Source organism: Diaporthe citri (genome assembly GCF_014595645.1).
Source record: "Diaporthe citri strain NFHF-8-4 chromosome Unknown scaffold_1, whole genome shotgun sequence".
NCBI lineage: Eukaryota > Fungi > Ascomycota > Sordariomycetes > Diaporthales > Diaporthaceae > Diaporthe > Diaporthe citri.
Genome location: NW_025064846.1, coordinates 9375231 through 9394727, shown reverse-complemented (window position 1 = coordinate 9394727; position 19497 = coordinate 9375231). Strand labels below are relative to the sequence as shown.

The 19497-nt window shown below is 56.9% G+C and overlaps 5 protein-coding genes across 5 annotated transcripts; 2 read left to right on the top strand and 3 right to left on the bottom strand.

Moving 5' to 3' along the window:
* Positions 1-475: 475 nt before the first annotated feature.
* INS49_002437 (uncharacterized protein) lies at positions 476-1774 on the top strand (the record flags this gene model as incomplete). The annotated part of the gene is made up of 1 exon (XM_043163250.1): positions 476-1774. One exon carries the CDS (start codon positions 476-478, stop codon positions 1772-1774), a length of 1299 nt encoding a protein of 432 aa, XP_043031756.1.
* Positions 1775-2400: 626 nt separating this feature from the next.
* On the bottom strand, positions 2401-5298 carry INS49_002436 (uncharacterized protein; the record flags this gene model as incomplete). The annotated part of the gene is made up of 1 exon (XM_043163249.1): positions 2401-5298. One exon carries the CDS (start codon positions 5296-5298, stop codon positions 2401-2403), a length of 2898 nt encoding a protein of 965 aa, XP_043031755.1.
* A 438-nt stretch (positions 5299-5736) lies between these two features.
* INS49_002435 (uncharacterized protein) lies at positions 5737-7470 on the bottom strand (the record flags this gene model as incomplete). Its single annotated transcript, XM_043163248.1, has 4 exons — positions 5737-6717; positions 6820-6968; positions 7043-7304; positions 7384-7470. 4 exons carry the CDS (start codon positions 7468-7470, stop codon positions 5737-5739), a joined length of 1479 nt encoding a protein of 492 aa, XP_043031754.1.
* A 988-nt stretch (positions 7471-8458) lies between these two features.
* INS49_002434 (uncharacterized protein) lies at positions 8459-10519 on the bottom strand (the record flags this gene model as incomplete). Its single annotated transcript, XM_043163247.1, has 2 exons — positions 8459-9699; positions 9766-10519. The coding sequence occupies 2 exons, from the start codon at positions 10517-10519 to the stop codon at positions 8459-8461; spliced, it is 1995 nt and encodes a 664-aa protein (XP_043031753.1).
* A 5140-nt stretch (positions 10520-15659) lies between these two features.
* INS49_002433 (uncharacterized protein) lies at positions 15660-19220 on the top strand (the record flags this gene model as incomplete). The annotated part of the gene is made up of 2 exons (XM_043163246.1): positions 15660-18802; positions 18869-19220. 2 exons carry the CDS (start codon positions 15660-15662, stop codon positions 19218-19220), a joined length of 3495 nt encoding a protein of 1164 aa, XP_043031752.1.
* Between the last annotated feature and the right edge of the window lie 277 nt (positions 19221-19497).

Here is a 19497-nt window from a genome sequence, read left to right as displayed (position 1 = left end):
TTCTATTTTCATACTGTAATTTCAACTCCTCACATCGCGACTCAGGTTGTCAATTAACTTTGATGCTCAGCATGCGGTACCCCTGCAAGGCAAACATCCGACGAACCGCCGCTAGACTTGGCATTGGCTTGGCTTCCCCGATGGATTGGATCCGTTTGCCGGTTGGAGCCAGATAGCATCCTCGGTCGCCCACACGTGCCTCGCTAGCTATCGATGGACATGGGGCTTGACCAGGAGCTTGACCAGGCTTTCAATGCAAAGAGAGGCGGGCGTACGGGGGTTAGATCAGGTATATAAACCACGGGGAAGAGATGGTCAGGAGAATTGATTGATTTGCCTCGAGGTCTACTCCAGAACATCAGTGGCCTTGCACCCCGGGTCCATCGAGGTGCTCACTCTGGAAGCCCGCTACTAAAGTGCTTCTCTCGGAGCAATTGGGATACCCTCGGTAATAGCTCTGCTGTCAGCCGCCACGATGACGCTCGGAAAGATCGCCGTCGCCGGTCTACTGGCCTCAATTGGCCTGGCAACCCCCATCGTGCCTCACTCGCGGACCGACCAGCATGAGGGCACGCAGCAGCAGCTGATCAAGCAGGTCCAACTGGGCCCGCGGCCGTACTTCCTCGTCAACGACATGGACCCGGGCCCTCTCAAGGACGAGCTCGCGGCCTGCTCGGAGATGGAAATGCGGCCCTCCCGCTTCTCCATCGGCCACCGTGGTGGCGGAACCCTGCTGATCCCGGAGGAGACGCGCGAGTCCGAGCTCGCCGGCCTGCGCATGGGCTCCGAGGTGCTCGAGTGCGACGTCGTCTTCACCTCGGACCGCCGCCTCGTCTGCCGCCACGACCAGTGCGACCTGCACTCGACCACCAACATCGTCGACGTGCCCGAGCTCAACGCCAAGTGCACCAAGCCCTTCTCGCCGGCGGACCCGGCCACGGGGACGCCCGCGAGCGCAAAGTGCTGCACGAGCGACATCACGCTCGACGAGTTCAAGAGCCTCTGCGGCAAGATGGACGGCTTCAACGCCACCGCCGAGACGCCCGCGGACTTCCTGCACGGCACGCCCAGCTGGCGGACCGACCTGTACGCCACCTGCGGCACGGTCCTGACCCACCGCGAGTTCATCTCGCTGGTCGACGAGTTCGGCGGGCCCGAGGTGCAGTTCACGCCCGAGCTCAAGACGCCGCAGGTGCCCATGCCCTTCGGCGGCAACGGCTCCAACTACACGCAGGAGGCGTTCGCGCAGCAGATGGTCGACGAGTACGTGGAGGCCGGCGTCGACCTGAGGCGGCTGTGGCCGCAGAGCTTCCTGTACGACGACATCCTGTACTGGATCGGGAGCGTGCCCGAGATCGCCAGCCAGGTCATGTTCCTGACCGAGACCGAGGGCGACATCGCCAACCTGTCCTCGTACGCCGCGGCGGGCGTCAAGATCATGGCGCCGCCGCTGCCGTTCCTCGTCGCGGTCGGCGAGGACGGCAGGTCCATCGTGCCGTCCGAGTACGCCGCCGAGGCGAAGAGGCTCGGGCTGAAGCTCGTCACCTGGTCGTTTGACCGGTCCGGCCCGCTGGGCCAGGTCAAGGAGGACGATGATTATTATTACACCTCGATCGCGAATGTGACCAACAACGACGGGGATGTCTACAACCTGCTGGACGTCCTCGCCAGGGAGGTCGGGGTGATGGCTGTCTTCTCGGACTGGTCTGCTACGGCTACGTACTATGCGAACTGCTTTGGCCTGTTTCCAACCTATTCCGACTGGGTAGACTAGGTCACTCAACGTATAGAGAGCTAGAGCACTATGCGTTGGAGGCCACGCGTTCATATAGACAGTAAATAATAAAACTGTTGTCAATTAAACTCCCAAGTAATTCTGTTCTGTTGCTCATTGAAAGTGAAAGTCTCACCTGGTCTTGTGATACATAGTACTTTGTGCACATGGGTAGAGCTATGTGCAACTCATTTGTCAGTTTACGTGTGGCAGAATTGCAGGTTTCAGATTCGGCTTTTGAAAGAAGAATAACCCTGCAGGGAAGCCAAATCGGTTGTGAAAGCAGAAACGGCCACCAGAGCCGCAAAACCAACTTTGTAAAAATATGAAATTCATCTCCACGGCTTTGATGTGTCACATTTCCCTACAATTGTAGAATTCGACAGGGAGATCCACCCATCGTGGAAGAAGAAAAAAAAGGGAAGGACAGAGATTATCCCCACAAGCTCATGTTCTACTAAGGACTCGGCTAACGTTATTCACCATGCCTCTTCACTCTCAGTGAAGATACCAGGCAGATCCATCCGGAAAGTCCTCGCAGAAAACTGAAATCATTATCGTGTCTGGCACCCTCATCGAAATTCCGTACAGACTATGCATGGTCTTCCTTTCACCACACAACCAGTTCACCCCTGCCATGTTACCCTCTTCTCCCTCAGCAGACCCACCATCCCCATGGGCAACAGGCCCGGATCAACAATGCTCAGCCCCCCAAACCGCTCGATGATTTCGGGCCCATACATAGCCGTCACCCAGCGCCACGAGGCGTCCATGCCGTGCCACCCGGACTTGATCGACCGGCCGTCAGGCTTGAGCTGCGCCAGCGCCGTCCAGAGCTCGGGGACCTCGTCGATGCTCTCCTCCTCCGGCTGCGCCATGAGCTGCTGGAAGACCCCCAGGATGTCCGTGGGCGTGAACTGGTCCTTGAAGACGCAGATGTCCTCGCGGTGCGCGACGAACTCGGCGGCGCTGAGGAAGTTGTCCCGGTCGTGCTGCCCCTCCGGCTGCCACGGCGGCTGCGCGCCGTACTGGGGCCGGTAGACGTTGCCGTGGTCGAAGCTGTGCTTGTAGCGGGCGTAGAACCGGCGCTCGGCGTCGAACATGTCGTCGAAGAGGCTGTCGTGGGACTCGAGGACCGAGTCCCGGATCTGCAGCAGCGATATGAACGACGACTGGAGCTCGAGCCCGCCCAGCTCGACGGGGAAATAAAAGTAGCCGTCGGGGACATCTGCGATGCCGAACCGCTGCTCGATCGTCTTTCTTAGATGGCCGATGATGCTGGAGGATGTCCCCATCCCCCCGCTGCCGGTCCCAGAGGCGAAGATTTGTTGCTGAATGCGCTTGTGCGTCGCGAGCATGTCGTCGACGTGTTGGCGCCCGAAGCAGTTCGCAGATTTACCAAAGTTCGAGGAGAAGAACTTCGCTGCGAACGCGTTCCAAGTCTGGATGAAGCTGAATACGCTGCTCTTGTCGCTGAGCTGCTTTCTGAGCTCGTCGATGTGCGCGTTGACCATCTTTTGGTCGATTTCGAATCGCCCCGTCTGAGGCGAAAGGACGAGAAAACCCCAGCGGATCTCTCCTTCAGGAAGAACTTGGTCGATGCCGAGTTGGGATACCTTATCATTCGAGATACGGACAGTGCCAGTCTTCCTGTGGTTGATCGAGGTACCCGTCGCTTCCACAAAGTCCTTCACGGCCTTCCATGCTGCAACTGCTGTAGGGTGACTAGGGGTCCAGAACCACAAATCATCACCGTAGCGCCACAATGGCTGGCCAGATCCGGCTTGGTTGACCGCCAAGTCCAAGCAGAAGAGAAGCGTCTCGCCCAAGACGTCACTGAGCGCGTGTGAGGTGGGAACACCGCGGCGCCGAACCTTGGACGACGCATGGTCCTCATCCATGAATCGAAGCGGAGCCTGAAGGTATTGTTTGAAAAAGCCGAGCCAGTGCTTTGAGACTCCGAGGAAGCTTAAAATGGTGCAGATGGTTTCGTGCGGTAGAAGCGACTCCCAGTCCTCAAAAACGGCGTGGAAGGCAGTGATCTCACCGTGCAGCCTCGTGTTGATGGCGGTCTCGGTTGACAGGAGATGAACAAGCTGCTGCTTGAGCTGCATGAGCGTTTTTACCGGCCCATCAGCGTCACTTTCGTCGTCTTCGTCCTCATCGGACTCTGGTTCGACAGGCGTAGGAGCCGATTTTCTGGCGGCCTTGGAAGCGAGCTGCTTTCTGGGGGCCATACCATGAGTCGTCATCCTAGCTCGCTTCCTCTCCCTGACCGGCGATGAAGCTGCGAACATTTCAAAATCGGCTTCCACCTCTCCGTCCGCCGCCTCCGTAACCTCATCAACGCGCTTCAGCAACTTGGCGACGAAGTAATCACTGCTGTGGATCTTTTGACGCTCCTTTTGAAGACTTCGACGGCGGGGCACATGTCCAAGATAGTATTCAAGACGTCTCTTCTCCAGCTCTGGTACATCTTTGTAGAGCGAGGTCCAGGCGCCGTCCGCCTTCCGAAATGAAACGAACGCTTCTCTGAAGAAGACAGACCATTTGACGCCGATGTATTGAAGGAATATGGCCTGGAGAACATCTTCGTGCATGTTGATGGAAAATACTCCGCTGATCTTGCGGCGCTGCTCGACGGGGACACTGTCGGGCCCCCATTTCCAAGAACCGAGCGCTGCCAGGCGCAGGTTGAGGACATCGGCGATCTCAGACAGGATAACAGGGTTTCCCAGGAAGTCCTTGAGAACCTCTCGTTTCTCATTTGTCAACAGGTCCGAAGACATTAGGCCCCGGATGGTCCAACCTAGATTGTAGTGGTCCAGCTGGTCAGGACGAGAAAGGTCAACCTCAAGATCATGGACCGCTTCCCGGAGATCTTGGACAGCCTGCCACTTTTTCTTGCTGTCTTCTCCCTGAACAGAGGTGGAAAGGCCGAACACAGACTCGAGATAGCGATTGAGTAACTCCACGTCGACGTGCGCCGGCTCGAATGCCTTTCTTTCCCATTCCTCCTTGGACTTGAGCTTCGCCGAGCTGCCGACATCCTCAAAGGCATCGCCCATCTCAGTATCCTCACCTTTGCCGGCCCCACCTTTCTGGTCGCCCGAGAGCCACTCGGTCACCAGCTGCCCGTAGAGAGAGGCATACTGGAACTTGAGCGACTGGACCTCAAGATGCCGTAGCAGACCCTTCTCCCAGTCTGAGAGGGTCTTGGTCGAGACTGAGGGGTCTTGGCGGGCCTGTGCCAGGAAGCGGTCGAGGTTCTTCAGTTGCACCTCGAGGCGAGGGTGCCTGGTGAGGTGTGTGGTGACCTTGCCATGCTTGTCCAGCTTGATGCCGAAGGACCTCTTGACACCCTTACTGAGAAGGACCAGTCGCTCGATGGGGTCTGCTTGAGACTCTATGGACGAGAGCGTGGAAGCCTTGTCTGCCTCAAAGGCGGCACGTTTCTTGGAGAGCTCGTCGAGCTTTGTGTCCGTGATCTGCTGCAGAGTCTCGGAGAAGACGCTGCCGCTCATGATGTTCGGATACGACTCGTGTCGATAGAAGAGACTGGGTTATTAATGGAAATGTGTTATGATTGCATCTGAGAAAGAACTTAGATTTGCTTTCCAAGGAGTTGAGGGAGGCACGTCCAATTTATATGTCTGTTGTCAGGCCAAACCCACTTGGCACTTTCCAACCTGGAGTGGCACTTTAGTCGCCGCCCAATGAGAGAGCAGAAGCGACGGCCAGGCAACCACCCGAAGTATGACCAGTGACTCCACCTTAACAAACGCCTGTTTTTTTGTCAGACCTCAGATGCATGCTGGTACTCGTATCGTACGTGATGAGATTATTCTTTTTCGGGATGCCTGCCTCGAGTGTCCAGGTTTACCCCGCAGCACCTTTGAGGAGCCCAAGGCCACGCCTTATACAAGTATGGGGTTTCTTGCCACGACCAAGAGTGGCTGTGCTCAGTATTTATACATTCGAACATCGTCTCGTCCTCCAGACTCTCTGAATAGTCTTCGGTTCTGCAGGCCATAGTATACCCTGAGCAGCATACAACCGGCAGCAACAAAGAGGAGCAAACCGGCATTGACCCAATGTCCGGTGGGGTATCCCTTCTTCGCCTCATCAGCCTTGTAGATCCACACACCTGCGATCTGTCCTGGTGCGCCTCCAAGTCCTATGTTCAGAGCAATCGCAAGGCCCACGGACGCGGTGCTGAAGATGTTGGACGATAACCACCCCAACAGTGGAGGTATGCAGGCGAACGCCCCGGCAGCCGCGACTATTAGACATCCATAGCGATGGGAATACGCATCCGCCGGTAGAGCTGCCGAGGCTATGAATCCGCACGCGCCAACTGTGGCACTCACAGCTGAGTGGAGGCCTCTCGAGTTGAAGCGATCGGCGGACCACGACACCAAGATCTGGACCACATATGCGACAGCGTAAGGTGGAACGCTCATCAGTTGGGCCCGAAGATCCTTGTAGCCGAGACCAGCCGTGATGGAAGGCGTGAACAGAGACAGGCTGCTGAACGGCGTCGAGATCCCAAAGTAGACGGCGTAGTGGCCCCAGAGCCTCCAGTCCAGGAGCGTCGCCTTCGTATCGTGCCACCAGTCCGACTGGTGCAGTCCCTTGCTGCCTTCAACGTGGAGGCGGCGCAGGGCGAGTGCCCTCTCTTCCACAGAGAGCCAGCTGACGGTCTCGGGGAAATCCGGCAGGAAGAATAGCACAAAGAATGCGGACAAGCACGAAGGCACCCCTTCGATGATAAACAGCCAACGCCATCCTGAAAGACCATGGACCTGGTTCATGTGTCCTACTCCATAGGCGATCGCTCCACCGAAGGCGCCAGCGAGGGTAGCGCTGGCGAGGATAAAAGCGACACGTATGCTTCGTTCGTCCGTTTTATACCAGAAGGTAAGATAGTAGACCAGACCCGGCTATAATATGTTAATCACTAAAACCGAAGCACAATGTGAAAGTTGATAAGAAGTTCCTCGGCAATGAGTTAGGTGACCGTAGAGGGAACACTTTTCACGTACGAAAAGACCGGCCTCGAAGACCCCGAGGAGGAAGCGGACACCAGTGACAGTGCCGTAGTTATGAGCGCCCGCCAGACCTGTAGAGCAGGCGCCCCAACCAAACATGAGGATGGCGATCCAACGCGAAGGGCGGAGTTTCTTGAGCAACACTAGATGAGACGAATCAGCATCTCCTCATCCTTTGTCAGCGACCAGACCCTGTGGAACAAGTGGCCATGCGAACCATTTGAAGGCACCTCGAACAGCCCGTAAGCCACCAGGAAGATCATCAGCGCGATCGTGTACTGATAGTTGGACATGCCAGTCTCGGACATGAGGTCGTGGTGGGTCGACGCGTTGAGGATCTTGGCGTTGCCGATGTTGGACCTGTCCAGGTAGCACAGGAAGTAGATGGCGGCCGACAGCGGCACGATGCGCTTGTCCTGCTTCCAAAGCAGAGCCTTCTCCGCCTCGGGCGAGATGGGCGTGTCGTCTGTTGCATAAGCCTGTAGGGAGGGCGGTCGGGTCAGTCGGTCAGAACCACTGGCAGTCACATCCGGGGTTGAGTGCTGGTGTGTTACCGACCTCTTTGCCCCCGTATTCTACATCTTCTACGACGTCCATCTGACCACCGGGCTGAGCCTCGGCGGCCTTTGACTGTGATGCATCCATGGGTACTGTTTAGGCTACCAGGAAAATGCGCAGAGATGAAGCCCTTCAGTCGTACGTGCTTGGAAGACGTGAAGTTTCTGGTCAGCATGCGCGGTAGGTACGAGAGGGTGGTCGTCTCTTGGGTGCGAATCTAGCTGCCGAGGAAGAAACGACCGGCAGTCTGTTCGGTCACCGTTGTCGCAGTAATACTGGAGAAGGCATGGGCTCATCCGGGGTAATGTCCAATCGATTCGGCCCGCACACACTTGCCCGGCAGGTTGGGAACCCCATCTAGACTATTTCCAAGTTCGGCGGAATCCCCCGCAAGAGGATGTTGTTTGCTGACCATTTCCCCCGCGGGCCATTCCCCGCTGCACGACGAGGGGCTCCGCTTGCGGAGCAACCTACTGTGAGCATGGAGGGAATCCGGGGCCCCGGATATACAGCGGTGAAAATAATGGGGGAGGGGGACTCGGAACAAATAACCACGCCCATTCTGTTGTCTTTCCTTCTCATGGCACTCTGGCCGAAAGATGGCCGTCAGGCTCGCGATGCAGAAACGAACTAGCTGGTTTGTACAAAGCCTGAGGACGGCACTACACAGAACATCCATGCTGTCAAAATAAGGTTCGAGCCGTGAAATGCTTAGCAACTGTATCCGCTTACACACAGACGCCTAGGCGTCTTGGGCCGTTCACGTTGCTCTCCGCCGTCAGTTCAGGTGAATTCATCCGGCCAGTCAGCTGCCAAACAACACCAGCCTTATTGATGACCATGAGGCCAGCTTTATTAAAAAATATATATATCATCTAGCTGTATGCTATTTACATTCTTGGTCCGGCCGATATGTGCATTCCACTGCCATCATGCCCCAGATGTGCTCTTGGCCCGGGTTTTTCCAAACTCGATGTAAATGCTCGCCCAAGGGCACAGATGCTAAGGAACTCCGTAAATGCCCGTAAATCGAAGATTGTAAACCCCCCTTTGCCCTCGTCCGGTGATTTCCAAATCATGGACGCGAGTCGCGGGCAGCACCAGCGGCCTCCTGAGCTCCGGCCTCACGAGCCTCGGACTCCCCCGTCACGCCGCCAGCAGCAGCAGCCCCATCCCCGCCGGGCCTCTTCTCCTCGTCCCCGACCGGGCCCCGAGCAGGCTGCAGCGTCTGCAGCCCCGTCTTGTGCTCGGTGTGCTCCTTGCTCAGCTTGCGGCTACCCACGAAGAAGCTGAGGATAACGCCCAGGCCCGCGAATGCCACGTAGAAGATGAACATGATCCGGATGGCGCTGAAGTACGCCCGCTGGGCGACGCCCCTCTGGGGCTGTGGGAGCTCAGCCACCGCCTCCACGCTCGACGCCGCGTTGGCGCCGCTGAGCAGGTTCGCGATGTCCGGGCCGAGCTGGTCGATGAGGGTAGGGTACTGCTTCTGCATCTCGTTCTGGAAGATGACGCCTCCGATGACGACACTCATGGATGTCGCGACCTGACGCATGAATCCGTAGGTCGCTGTTGCGCTTGCTATGTCCTTTGGCTGGACGGTCGTCTGGAGCGCGATGAGGGGCGACTGAAAGTTGGGTCCCACCCCGAGGCCGAGGATAATCTGGTAAACAACGATCTTCGCCCAGTTCTCGTATGGATCGAGGTCAATGAACAGGCCGTAGCCCAGCGTCATGAACACGAAGCCAAAGATAATAGCAGGAACGTATTTTCCTGTTTTCTTGATGACGAAGCCCGTCACTGCTGCCGCCGCGCCCATGACAAACGTATAGGGCAGGACATAGACACCAGACAGCAGCGGGTCTGCGCCCAAAACACCTTGGAAGTACAGCGGTAGATAGTAGCTCGCCGAGATGAACACGAAACCGTGGCAGGCGCTGAGACCGACGACGGCAAGGTTGGAGGGCTGCTTGAAGATGCGGAGCGGGATGACCGGGAACTTGGCCACCCTGAGCTCGACGAGGAAGAACAAGCCCACTAGCACAGCGCCAAACACGATCAGGCAAATAACGGTGGGAGAGTCCCATGGGAACGTCACACCGCCGAACTCGAGGCCGAGCAGGATCATCAGTGTGCCACCCACGATGGTGAGCGAGCCAAGCCAGTCGATCGCTACGAGGCCTTCCTTGACCCCCGTGCGCGGGTTGTGAAGATGCAGGGCGAAGAAGAGGATGACCATGGCACAGCCTGAGATCGGCAGGTTGATGTAAAAGCACCACCTCCAGGTGGTCTGTTGCGTGAAGACGCCGCCAAGCACTGCGATGAGGTCAGTTTCCAGCCATGTCTCAGCCCAGCGCCGCGGGGATGAGTGAGTCAACTTACCCGGCCCGAACCCACCAGCCAGGGCCCATACTAAGCTCACGATTCCCAGGAACTGCCCTCTCCTCCGCATTGAGAACAAGTCGCTGATGCAGATATTGACCAAGATCAGGATCCCGCCGCCGCCAATGCCTTGGATCGCTCGGCCGACTATGAGCATCCCCATGCTGACGCTCACTCCCGCCAGCAGCGAGCCGACCCAGAAGACGCCCACCGCGGTCAACAAAACAGGCTTGCGGCCCCAGATATCAGATATCTTGCCCCAGCTGGGCGCCGCCGCCGCGTTCGCGAGCAGGTAGGCAGAGCCAACCCAGGTGTAGCCGGCGGTGGAGTCGAAATCAGAAGAGATTTTCGGGACGGCCACAGTGACGATCGTCACATCCAGAGCGGCCAGGAAAACTCCCAGGCAGAGCGAGATCATGATGAGGGTCGTCTGGAGGGTGGTGCGCTGGTCCTCGGGCGATCTTGCGCCACCGGCGTCCTGCCCCGGGGTTGACGCCGCATCGCCACTGGCTGGAGCGGCCTGTTGTGGTTGCGCAGGTGTCCCGACATCATCTGCAGTGTGATCCGAGTGTGGCCTGGCGTTGGCGTTTCCTTCGACTTCACTCGGGCCTTTGTGGCCGCCCGGTACGGCTGCGGCGTCTACGTTCTGGAGGCTTGCGGAGCCTAGCGTTGTTGTGGACACGCTGCTCCCTGAGGCGTGGTGCACCTTTTCGTCGTCGATTATCTCGCCGCCAGCGGCTGGGCTGATAGCCATAGCAATGCTGTGTTACGGTTTTTAGACAGCCTCCGTGCGGCGTTATCCCAGGCGTGCTGCCCGTCAGGACAGAGTTAAGCTTAAGCTCGAGATCGCCGAGCAGGGCGGAGATTGCCGAAGTGTCGGTAAAGCCTGCGCTTCTACGCGTATAAGAAGATGGCAGCTCCTGAATGGCAAGTATAGGCTATGGGTGGTGGAAGTGATGAGTAGGAGTGTGCTGCAAAATGAGAACAAAGCGAACAAAGTAGACGATTATGCGTCCCTCGAGTTAAGATCTCCCGAAGCGGCGGACGTTGGAGGGAATTGATCTGTGAGGCGAGAGTCAATTACACCTAAAAGTGGAGACCTCCTTGACCAGCAAAAAAGCACACAATGCCTGACTGACAACGGAGCGGGCACGCGATGCCGGTGGGCGGGCCTGTTGAAGAGCGAGTGCCGAATACCCGCCTATGGCCGCTAAGACCGCACCAGACCCCCCTGGAGAATTATCTAATAATTCCCTGGGTTGTGCAGAGCCCATCCATTGGGAAATCTGCGGCTTGCATTGTCTTGGCCGATCAACTGTACTTGCCTGACGCTACGAGCCTGGCAGTGTCGCCGTCACCATCATCATCATCATCGGAAAAGCCTATCTGAAGACCACGTTGCAGTTCGGTTTGTGCGCGAGCAAATATGATCCTGCCATGGTTTGCATGGTGAAGAGGAGCTGCACGCAGAGCCTCCTGCTTGATTATCCGGCGCAACTGGGCGTCTCGAAGATTTCGACCTCGGCCATCCGAACACGGGTTGATCCTCGGAATCGATACTAGAACCCTGCAGCTCCGAAGGCCCAGAACAATGACAGTTCGGCTTGTACCGTATTTATCGGAGCTGTCTGCAGATGGGCCCTCCGGTCTCAAATATCATGTGAGCGATGTCAAGCACACTGCCCACGTCGCCCCAGCCGAGAATGACTCTGCATGCGGAGCTGAAAGTCGGATCTGAGTAAGGGAATCTCGAAACGTCGCAGCTTGGCCTCCGTCTTGTCGGAGATAGGAGCCAACCAAACCTTCCGAGGCGATCGAGTTGTGTAATACATTTCTTCAAGTGCTCGACTTGAACGATTCGTAGGGCCAGTTCAAAAAAGATCCCCACACACCGTGACTCTTCACCAAACTTGTCCAAAGGTGTGGTGCACACCGCATGTCCAGGCGGTATGGTCATCTTCCACCTGGCATCCCGAGCTTGAGAAGGAACTCGGAGCCTGCATGCAGCCCCAGAATGAACTTCTCGAGTCGTCGACGCAAACCCGTGGTGTCGTGGTGACGACCTGCTGTCCTCTCCTTGACTTTGTTTGAAGTATCTCGCCATGAGAACTTCTTCCTGCCAGCACGACGACGGGCCCCACGACACAAAGGCCCCCACGAGATGAGCTTGACGGACCCGGAGCTCAACGGTCTGGTCTGGTAGAGGGTGAGGCTGCAGACGAGAGTCTAATTCGGCAAGTCAGAACATAGCCCACCCCGTTCATGAAGGCATCCCTCGATGGAAAGCTCTTGGATCGGCTGAAGTTGATTCCTGCCAAGGTCGATCGAGTACGAAGCCTCTAGGCCGCGTTGACTGGGTGGCTTAGAAAGTTGCCATCGGCCTTTCTCTGGGGTGACTTTCGATAATTGCCATCATTGGCCCGTCGCAAGGTATCGATCATGTGGCAGGGAGTTCCCGAAGGATGGCTTCTCTTTCAACCCGACTCTTGATGGACATTCCAGTCTCAAAGGAGTGCCGCTTCGTCTCGTCCTGTCTCGGTGACCGCCGATTGTTTCCCCGACCGTTTGTCCCGCAGCACTGCCGGACATGTTGGACGCTTCGTTGAACGAGTCGGAGACATGCGTTTTCGCACGAAAAAATCTAGCCATTGCCGTCCGAAAGCCACCAAAAGGCTGTGGTCGTCCACAGCCAGCACGCGAAACCATTGATACTGGATGGGGGCCGCCTGCTTCTCCCTGAGACGCAGTCACTGCTTGTGATGGCTTGTCTCGGCAGCCTTGGGCGTCCAGACAATGTGCGAAACGGTCTTGAAGATGGGGAAAACAGGCAGCAAGCAGGCCCAGAAGTGGCGGCACATCTGTGTTGTGAACATGCGCAAAAACCAAGGGCGAGCTTACGAGGTTTTGAGGCTTATGCTCCTATGGTCAAGACATCGGGCAGGGAACTCAGCTGCTGGGAAGGTCCAGAAGCCCCGAAGCTAAAACCCCACACTACGTCCCCATATCGCGACCAGAATACAGTCAGCTTGCTTCAGTTTAACCTACGCACTCTTTTATTTTCACATCAGGCAATCGAAGAACACAGGCGCAATATATACAGCTTCCTTGTTCTTACTGTCTGTGCTCATGTCCATCAATTTCAGCCTATGGCGGGACTGATCGAGCCCTTGGCTTCAAGCATTAGTTTGTGCCTCGGCTGGCTGTCATTTACACGGTGCGTCCGGGGCATTTGGATCGGATCGCAATTCATCCTTGGCTTGGAGCTTTGCTTCGCCTCCCGCGAGAGCACCTGACCAAGTGCGATGCGCAACCGCTTTCCCCAGGCATCCGGCCAGGCGGACCGCATCAGAAGGTTTTGTTGGAGGCCGACGCGAGGGATATGAGACGCAGGTATTCCCCATGTTTCACAGTGTCATCTCGATCTTGTGGGGAGTTGTGATGTTTCACTCGTCCGATGAGACGCAGCAGAGAACCAAGCTTCGATGGCAGGAGCTCCGATGGAGAAGTTTTAGCTATCCTTGCTTGACCTGGCAGCCGGCAGGAAACAGCCGACAGAGTCAGAGATGCCAGATCCAGGTGCTGAGGCTGAGGCTATTGTGCCGCGGGGCTATCCCGGCCTCTGAGAGATGGTGGCGGGGAGCATTTGGCCCCCGACGTAATAGAATGTCATCGGTGCTAGGTAGTACTGGTCCAGATGCTATCCATGGAAATTGTAACCATCTTGGAAAATTCCCCACGTAGGGCGCTGTAACTTCTGCAGCTGTCAGTCAGCGCAGTTCAGGCTGTCGAGTCAGCAAAGCTGCGGCTGAAGCATTGGCAGTTTTGGCTGTCTGGGAAGCATCGCGCATGCAGCCGTTGCTTTCTTGCTCGCGTGCCTGCTAAGCACAGCTCGACACCGATCATAGCTCACAAATGACAGGCGCACAGATGCGCCGTGGACTAACTCCGAGCATTTCGACCCCTGTGCAAATTCTGCGCGCAGGCGCACCGCTCCGGCGGCGAGGGCCTTTGGGCGCACGCAGACTGCAGGCACAGGGCAGTAACTGTCACGTAACAAACGGCAGACGGCCGCAGCAAAGAAGAGGGGATCACCAAGCCGCCGCCCCGACAGTTGCCCGAATCCTGCCGCTGCTCACTCCTCGCTAAGAGACAGCAGCCCGCCCGGCCCACAGCGCCCCCACAGCCAGGGCGGCCCCCGTTGGGCGGATAAGGCGATAAGATAGCTAATCTCGCAGCGCACCGCCAGCTCTTCACCGCGATTCGAGTCAGGGCGACCGTCGGGCAGAGCTGATGAGTTGTTGGTTTGTCGATGCAGGCGGTTGGCGCCATGTTTGTTGGCGTTGCCCGCGGGCCATGGAAACGCAAAACAGTGGGATAATGAGACACGGCAGGTGGCCCCGTTCCCTGCTCTCCCCGCTTGTCGACTGACTCTGCGAGGAGGCCAAGGTAGGTAGGTACTGTGAGTCTAAGGGAAACGCAGAAACAAAGGGGGAGGGCGGGCAGCACAATATCAAGCCGCGGTCGGGTCAATCGCAATCACACCGTGCACATAACTGACATAGCACCAAAAGCACGTAAATGCCTGGCACACTAGCAGGTACCGGGTAAAAAAAAGGCTCGCGGGAAGCTCAGGCCATCAAAAAGTTGGAAGTGGTATGGTACGTACCTTCGGGAGAATACATGTCCACTCCCAGAGTTACCCGGGGCTAGGGCCGCGTTTGCCCCGGCGCAGATGTACCCACGCCCACCAACAGGTATCCACGGGCGATGTGCCAGAATTTGGTGCAGAGGTCAGATAGGGGACCTCCCTCCTCTCCCCACAGCTAGACCAGGAACCTGGGCCAACCACTCGCCAATGGCAGCCCGCATCCAGCATGGAAATTGCGTAGTGTGGGGCATCAATTGCCATTTCGGGGCGGCTTCGCCTGCCTGCAGGAGCGTGGAGCACTGCGTGGTTCGTCCTTGCCAAGAAGCTCTGGGATCTTTCTCGAAATTCTTTCTCACCTTTCCGCTCCCCGGACTCTCTCGCTCATCTGCCTGCGCCGTGTGGTATTGGTTTGTCGAATCGGCCCATCGCAGCAGATAGCCTCCTTGTCTCACTTTGACCGTCCTCCTATGTAATCTGCAGTCAGAGCCCTTACCTACACCTCCTCCTCTCCCTCCCTCCTGCTCGCCAGCCCTCCATCAGGACTGTCTATCGTCAGACGGCCGGATCCTACGCCCCCACTGCACCCACGGCGAGAGAATCTTACATCCTGATAAGTCCTTCGGCGTTCGCCTTGTGTCTGACCTACACAATCGCACCCGCTTGCCTTGTTGGTATTTGGCCCGAGGCTGTGGCCGCCTTTCTTCTTCACCGGCTTCATCGCTCCCTCCTCATCCTCTCCATCTCCCATCATCCTCGACTTCGAATCCTGTCCGCACCGGGCCAATTTCTCCTCTGCTCTGCCTGCCAGTCAACCGTCTTCATTTGTAGTAGCCCAGCTGCTCTACAAGCTTCGCAGAGCACTTCGCGCGCCAGCATCAAGAGCAGGCGCGACTTACGGTAGGCCACATTCATCATCGTCTTCGCCGTCCTCCAACACACCGCCCTAGATGTTGGTCTATTGGTTCGAACATGTGGATTTGAACCAACGATCGCACACGCATCTCCTCGATACGGTCCAGCGGCCGACTCTTCTGTTGCAGTCCGGGGTGTTTTCCCCGGGCGGTGTCCACAGCCCCAAGCCCATCATGTCGCACGTCTGTTCTGGACCATGGCTCACAATATCTCTCTCCAGGTACCCAACACCCAAACTCTGGTAATCCTCGATACCAACATCCGCCAGTCGCTGCAAATGCATTCCATGTAGAATCGTTCCGTCCAATACCTGCCCGACTTCGATCTATTCAACATGATTGCCTCCTCCCTTCTCCCGTCCCGGTTCCGGGGCGAGCAGCCTGCCTCCCAGGCAAAACCTCCATCTTGGCTCAACACCAAGATCACGCCCTTCCTCCGCTCTGTCTCCGCGATCACGGCCTCCCACCCTATCCACACCATCGTTGTAGTTGCGCTGTTGGCCAGCTCGTGTTATCTTGGCCTGCTGGAGGAGAGTCTATTCGATGCTACACAAACTGTTAGGACAGCCGACTGGTCCTCCCTGACCGAGGGCAGCCGTAGTCTTCACGCCGGCCCAGATTCGGCGTGGAAATGGCAGACTTGGGACTCGGATGCCGGTCTTGGGAGCGATGTTGACCACTTGGCCCTCCTGACCTTTGTGTTCCCCGACTCGCTCTCCGACGATGCCGCCAAGACCGCGCCGCTGCTGGAAACTATCCCTCTACCGGAGAACATATCTATCATCTCGCTGCCATCTACCTCCAATTCCTTGACCACCTATGCGCAAGAGACCTCCGTGGCCCTCGGCGTCCCCTACAAGCAGGCGCCTCAGTTCCTGGCTGCCGCGCAGGAGATTCCCAATGATATCCCGAGCGAGGAGACACGCGAGACTGAACATGGCAGGGAGAAGAAGATGTGGATCATGAAGGCAGCCAAGGTAAGCCCACGAAACAGCGTCGTGGAGTGGGCCAACAACGCCTGGTTCGACTTCATTGATCTGCTCAAGAATGCTGAGGCGCTCGATATCACTATCATGTTCCTCGGGTACATCTCCATGCATCTGACCTTTGTCTCCTTGTTCTTGTCGATGCGTCGCATGGGTTCCAACTTCTGGCTGGCTGCGACCACTCTCTTGTCCTCGGCTTTCGCTTTCATGTTCAGCTTGGTTGTCGTCACTAAGCTTGGCGTTCCGGTTTCCATGGTTCTCCTGTCCGAGGGTTTGCCGTTCCTGGTCATCACGATTGGATTCGAGAAAAACATCACTCTGACCCGAGCTGTTCTCAACCACTCCATCGAGCACAAGGCTGCGCAAGAAAAGAACGGCAAGAGTAAGGAGACCACGTCCAATTTCATCCAGTCCGCGATTCAGGTCGCCATCAAGGAAAAGGGCTACGATATTGTTAAGGATTATGTCATCGAGATTGTGGTGCTTGTCCTCGGAGCCGCTTCCGGTGTCCAGGGAGGGCTGCAGCAGTTCTGTTTCCTTGCCGCCTGGATCCTCTTCTTCGACTGCATCCTGCTGTTCACCTTTTACACTGCAATTCTTTGCATTAAGCTCGAGATCAACCGGATCAGGCGCCATGTGGAGATGCGACGAGCCCTCGAGGACGATGGTGTCAGCCATCGTGTAGCTGAGAATGTCGCACAGAGCAATGACTGGCCCCGGGCTGACGGCAAGAAGGCTGGCGCGTCTCTCTTTGGAAAGCAGATCAAGAGCACCAGCGTCCCCAAGTTCAAGGTTCTGATGGTCTCCGGGTTCGTTCTGATCAACGCAATCAACCTCTGCACTGTTCCCTTCCGGGACACTGACTCTCTATCCACTATCTCGTCCTGGGCTGGTGGTCTCGGTGGCCTTGTCGCCAACCCACCTGTGGATCCTTTCAAGGTCGCCTCCAACGGTCTCGATACCATACTGGCGCAGACGAACGCCAACAACCGGGGTGTCGTGGTGACAATCTTGACTCCGATCAAGTACGAGCTGGAATTCCCTTCAATCCACTATGGCAAGATCCCTCAGACGAACGATGATGATGTGGACGACCTGGGCTACGGAAGAGTGGTTGGCAGCATCCTCAAAAGTCTGGAGGACCCTGTCTTGTCCAAGTGGATCGTCATTGCACTGGCCATGAGCGTTGCTCTGAACGGATACCTCTTCAACGCCGCCAGATGGGGAATCAAAGACCCCAACGTCCCCGAGCACCCAATCAATGTCAAGGAGCTTGCCAGAGCGCAGAGATTCAACGACTCGGACCCCACGACACCCGGCCCATACGAAAGGTCAGCTCGCCCGTCGCCTACCGAGGCCAACCCACCCACGCCCGCTGCTACCGACGACGAGAGTGATTCGTCGGCCTTTAAGCGCATCGCTTCCTCGGTCTCTATTGTCAACGACGGGCCTCAACGTCCATTGGAGGAGCTTCACAAGCTACTTGCTGAAAAGCGTGTTCCCGAGATGAACGATGATGAAATCATTACTCTCGCACTCAAGGGCAAGGTCCCTGGCCACAGCCTGGAAAGAACACTGAAAGACTGCACTCGCGCTGTCAAGATCCGTCGCGCTATCATTTCTCGCACCAAGGCTACTTCAGATCTCACCAACGTACTGGAGCGATCCAAGCTCCCGTATCAGAACTACAACTGGGATCTGGTCCTTGGTGCATGCTGCGAGAATGTCATCGGCTACATGCCTCTGCCGGTCGGTGTCGCGGGGCCCCTGGTGGTTGATGGACAGAGCTTCTTCATCCCTATGGCTACGACAGAAGGTGTCTTGGTTGCCAGTGCCAGTCGTGGCTGCAAGGCCATCAACGCTGGAGGTGGTGCTGTGACGGTGCTGACTGGTGATGGCATGACCCGCGGACCTTGCGTGACCTTCGAGACATTGGAACGAACCGGAGCTGCCAAGCTGTGGCTGGACTCCGACGCCGGCCAGGCTGCAATGAAGAACGCCTTCAACTCGACCAGCCGCTTTGCACGACTCCAATCAATGACGTCTACAATCGCCGGAACAAACCTGTACATTCGTTTCAAGAGCAGGACAGGCGACGCTATGGGAATGAACATGATTTCCAAGGGTGTCGAGCATGCGCTCGATATCATGGCAAACGAGCATGACTTCCAGGACATGCAAATTGTGTCTCTATCCGGGAACTACTGTATCGACAAGAAGCCCGCCGCTATCAACTGGATCGAAGGAAGAGGCAAGAGCGTGGTTGCCGAGGCTATCATCCCCGGTGACGTCGTCAAATCGGTGCTCAAGACCGATGTCGACACCCTCGTCGAGCTTAACATCAACAAGAACCTGATCGGGTCCGCCATGGCTGCCAGTGTCGGAGGCTTCAACGCCCACGCCGCAAACTTGGTGGCCGCGGTGTTTATTGCCACTGGCCAGGACCCGGCGCAGGTTGTGGAGAGTGCGAACTGTATCACAATCATGAAGAAGTGCGTAAAATACCCTGTCGTGTGAAACGAAACATTTCTGCTACATTTGCTAACTGATGTCAATAGCCTCCGAGGGTCGCTCCAGATCTCTGTCTCAATGCCCTCCATCGAAGTTGGCACACTCGGCGGTGGCACCATTTTGGAACCGCAGGCTGCCATGCTGGACATGTTGGGTGTGCGCGGTGCCCACCCGGTCACCCCAGGCGAGAATGCCCGTCGCCTCGCGCGCGTCATCGCCTCGATCGTGCTGGCTGGCGAGCTGTCGCTTAATGCCGCTTTGGCCGCTGGCCATCTGGTTAAGGCACACATGGCACACAACAGGTCCGCACCGCCAACGCGCGCCGGCACGCCTGCGCCGCCATCCGGTCTCTCAATGACCAATATGAGCGCCGCTGCCGTGGAGAGGGCCAGACGTTAGAGTATGTCAAGACACAACATGGAATCAGAGCGGCCGGAAATGTTGCGGTTAGAAAAGACCAGAAGTAAAGATGAGCATGCGGTTGATGCGCGAGCATCATAGCATGTCCGAGTCGAGCCGGCACGAGCGAATAACTGCCCACAGCGCCACGCCTTAATTACTCATGTTTGGTATTGTTTACTTCACGTGTACATATGACCATAGAAACAAGGCACATACTGTTGCGATTTATCGTTCGAGCCGTGAAGTTTTCTTGTCACTGACTTCGACACTAAAT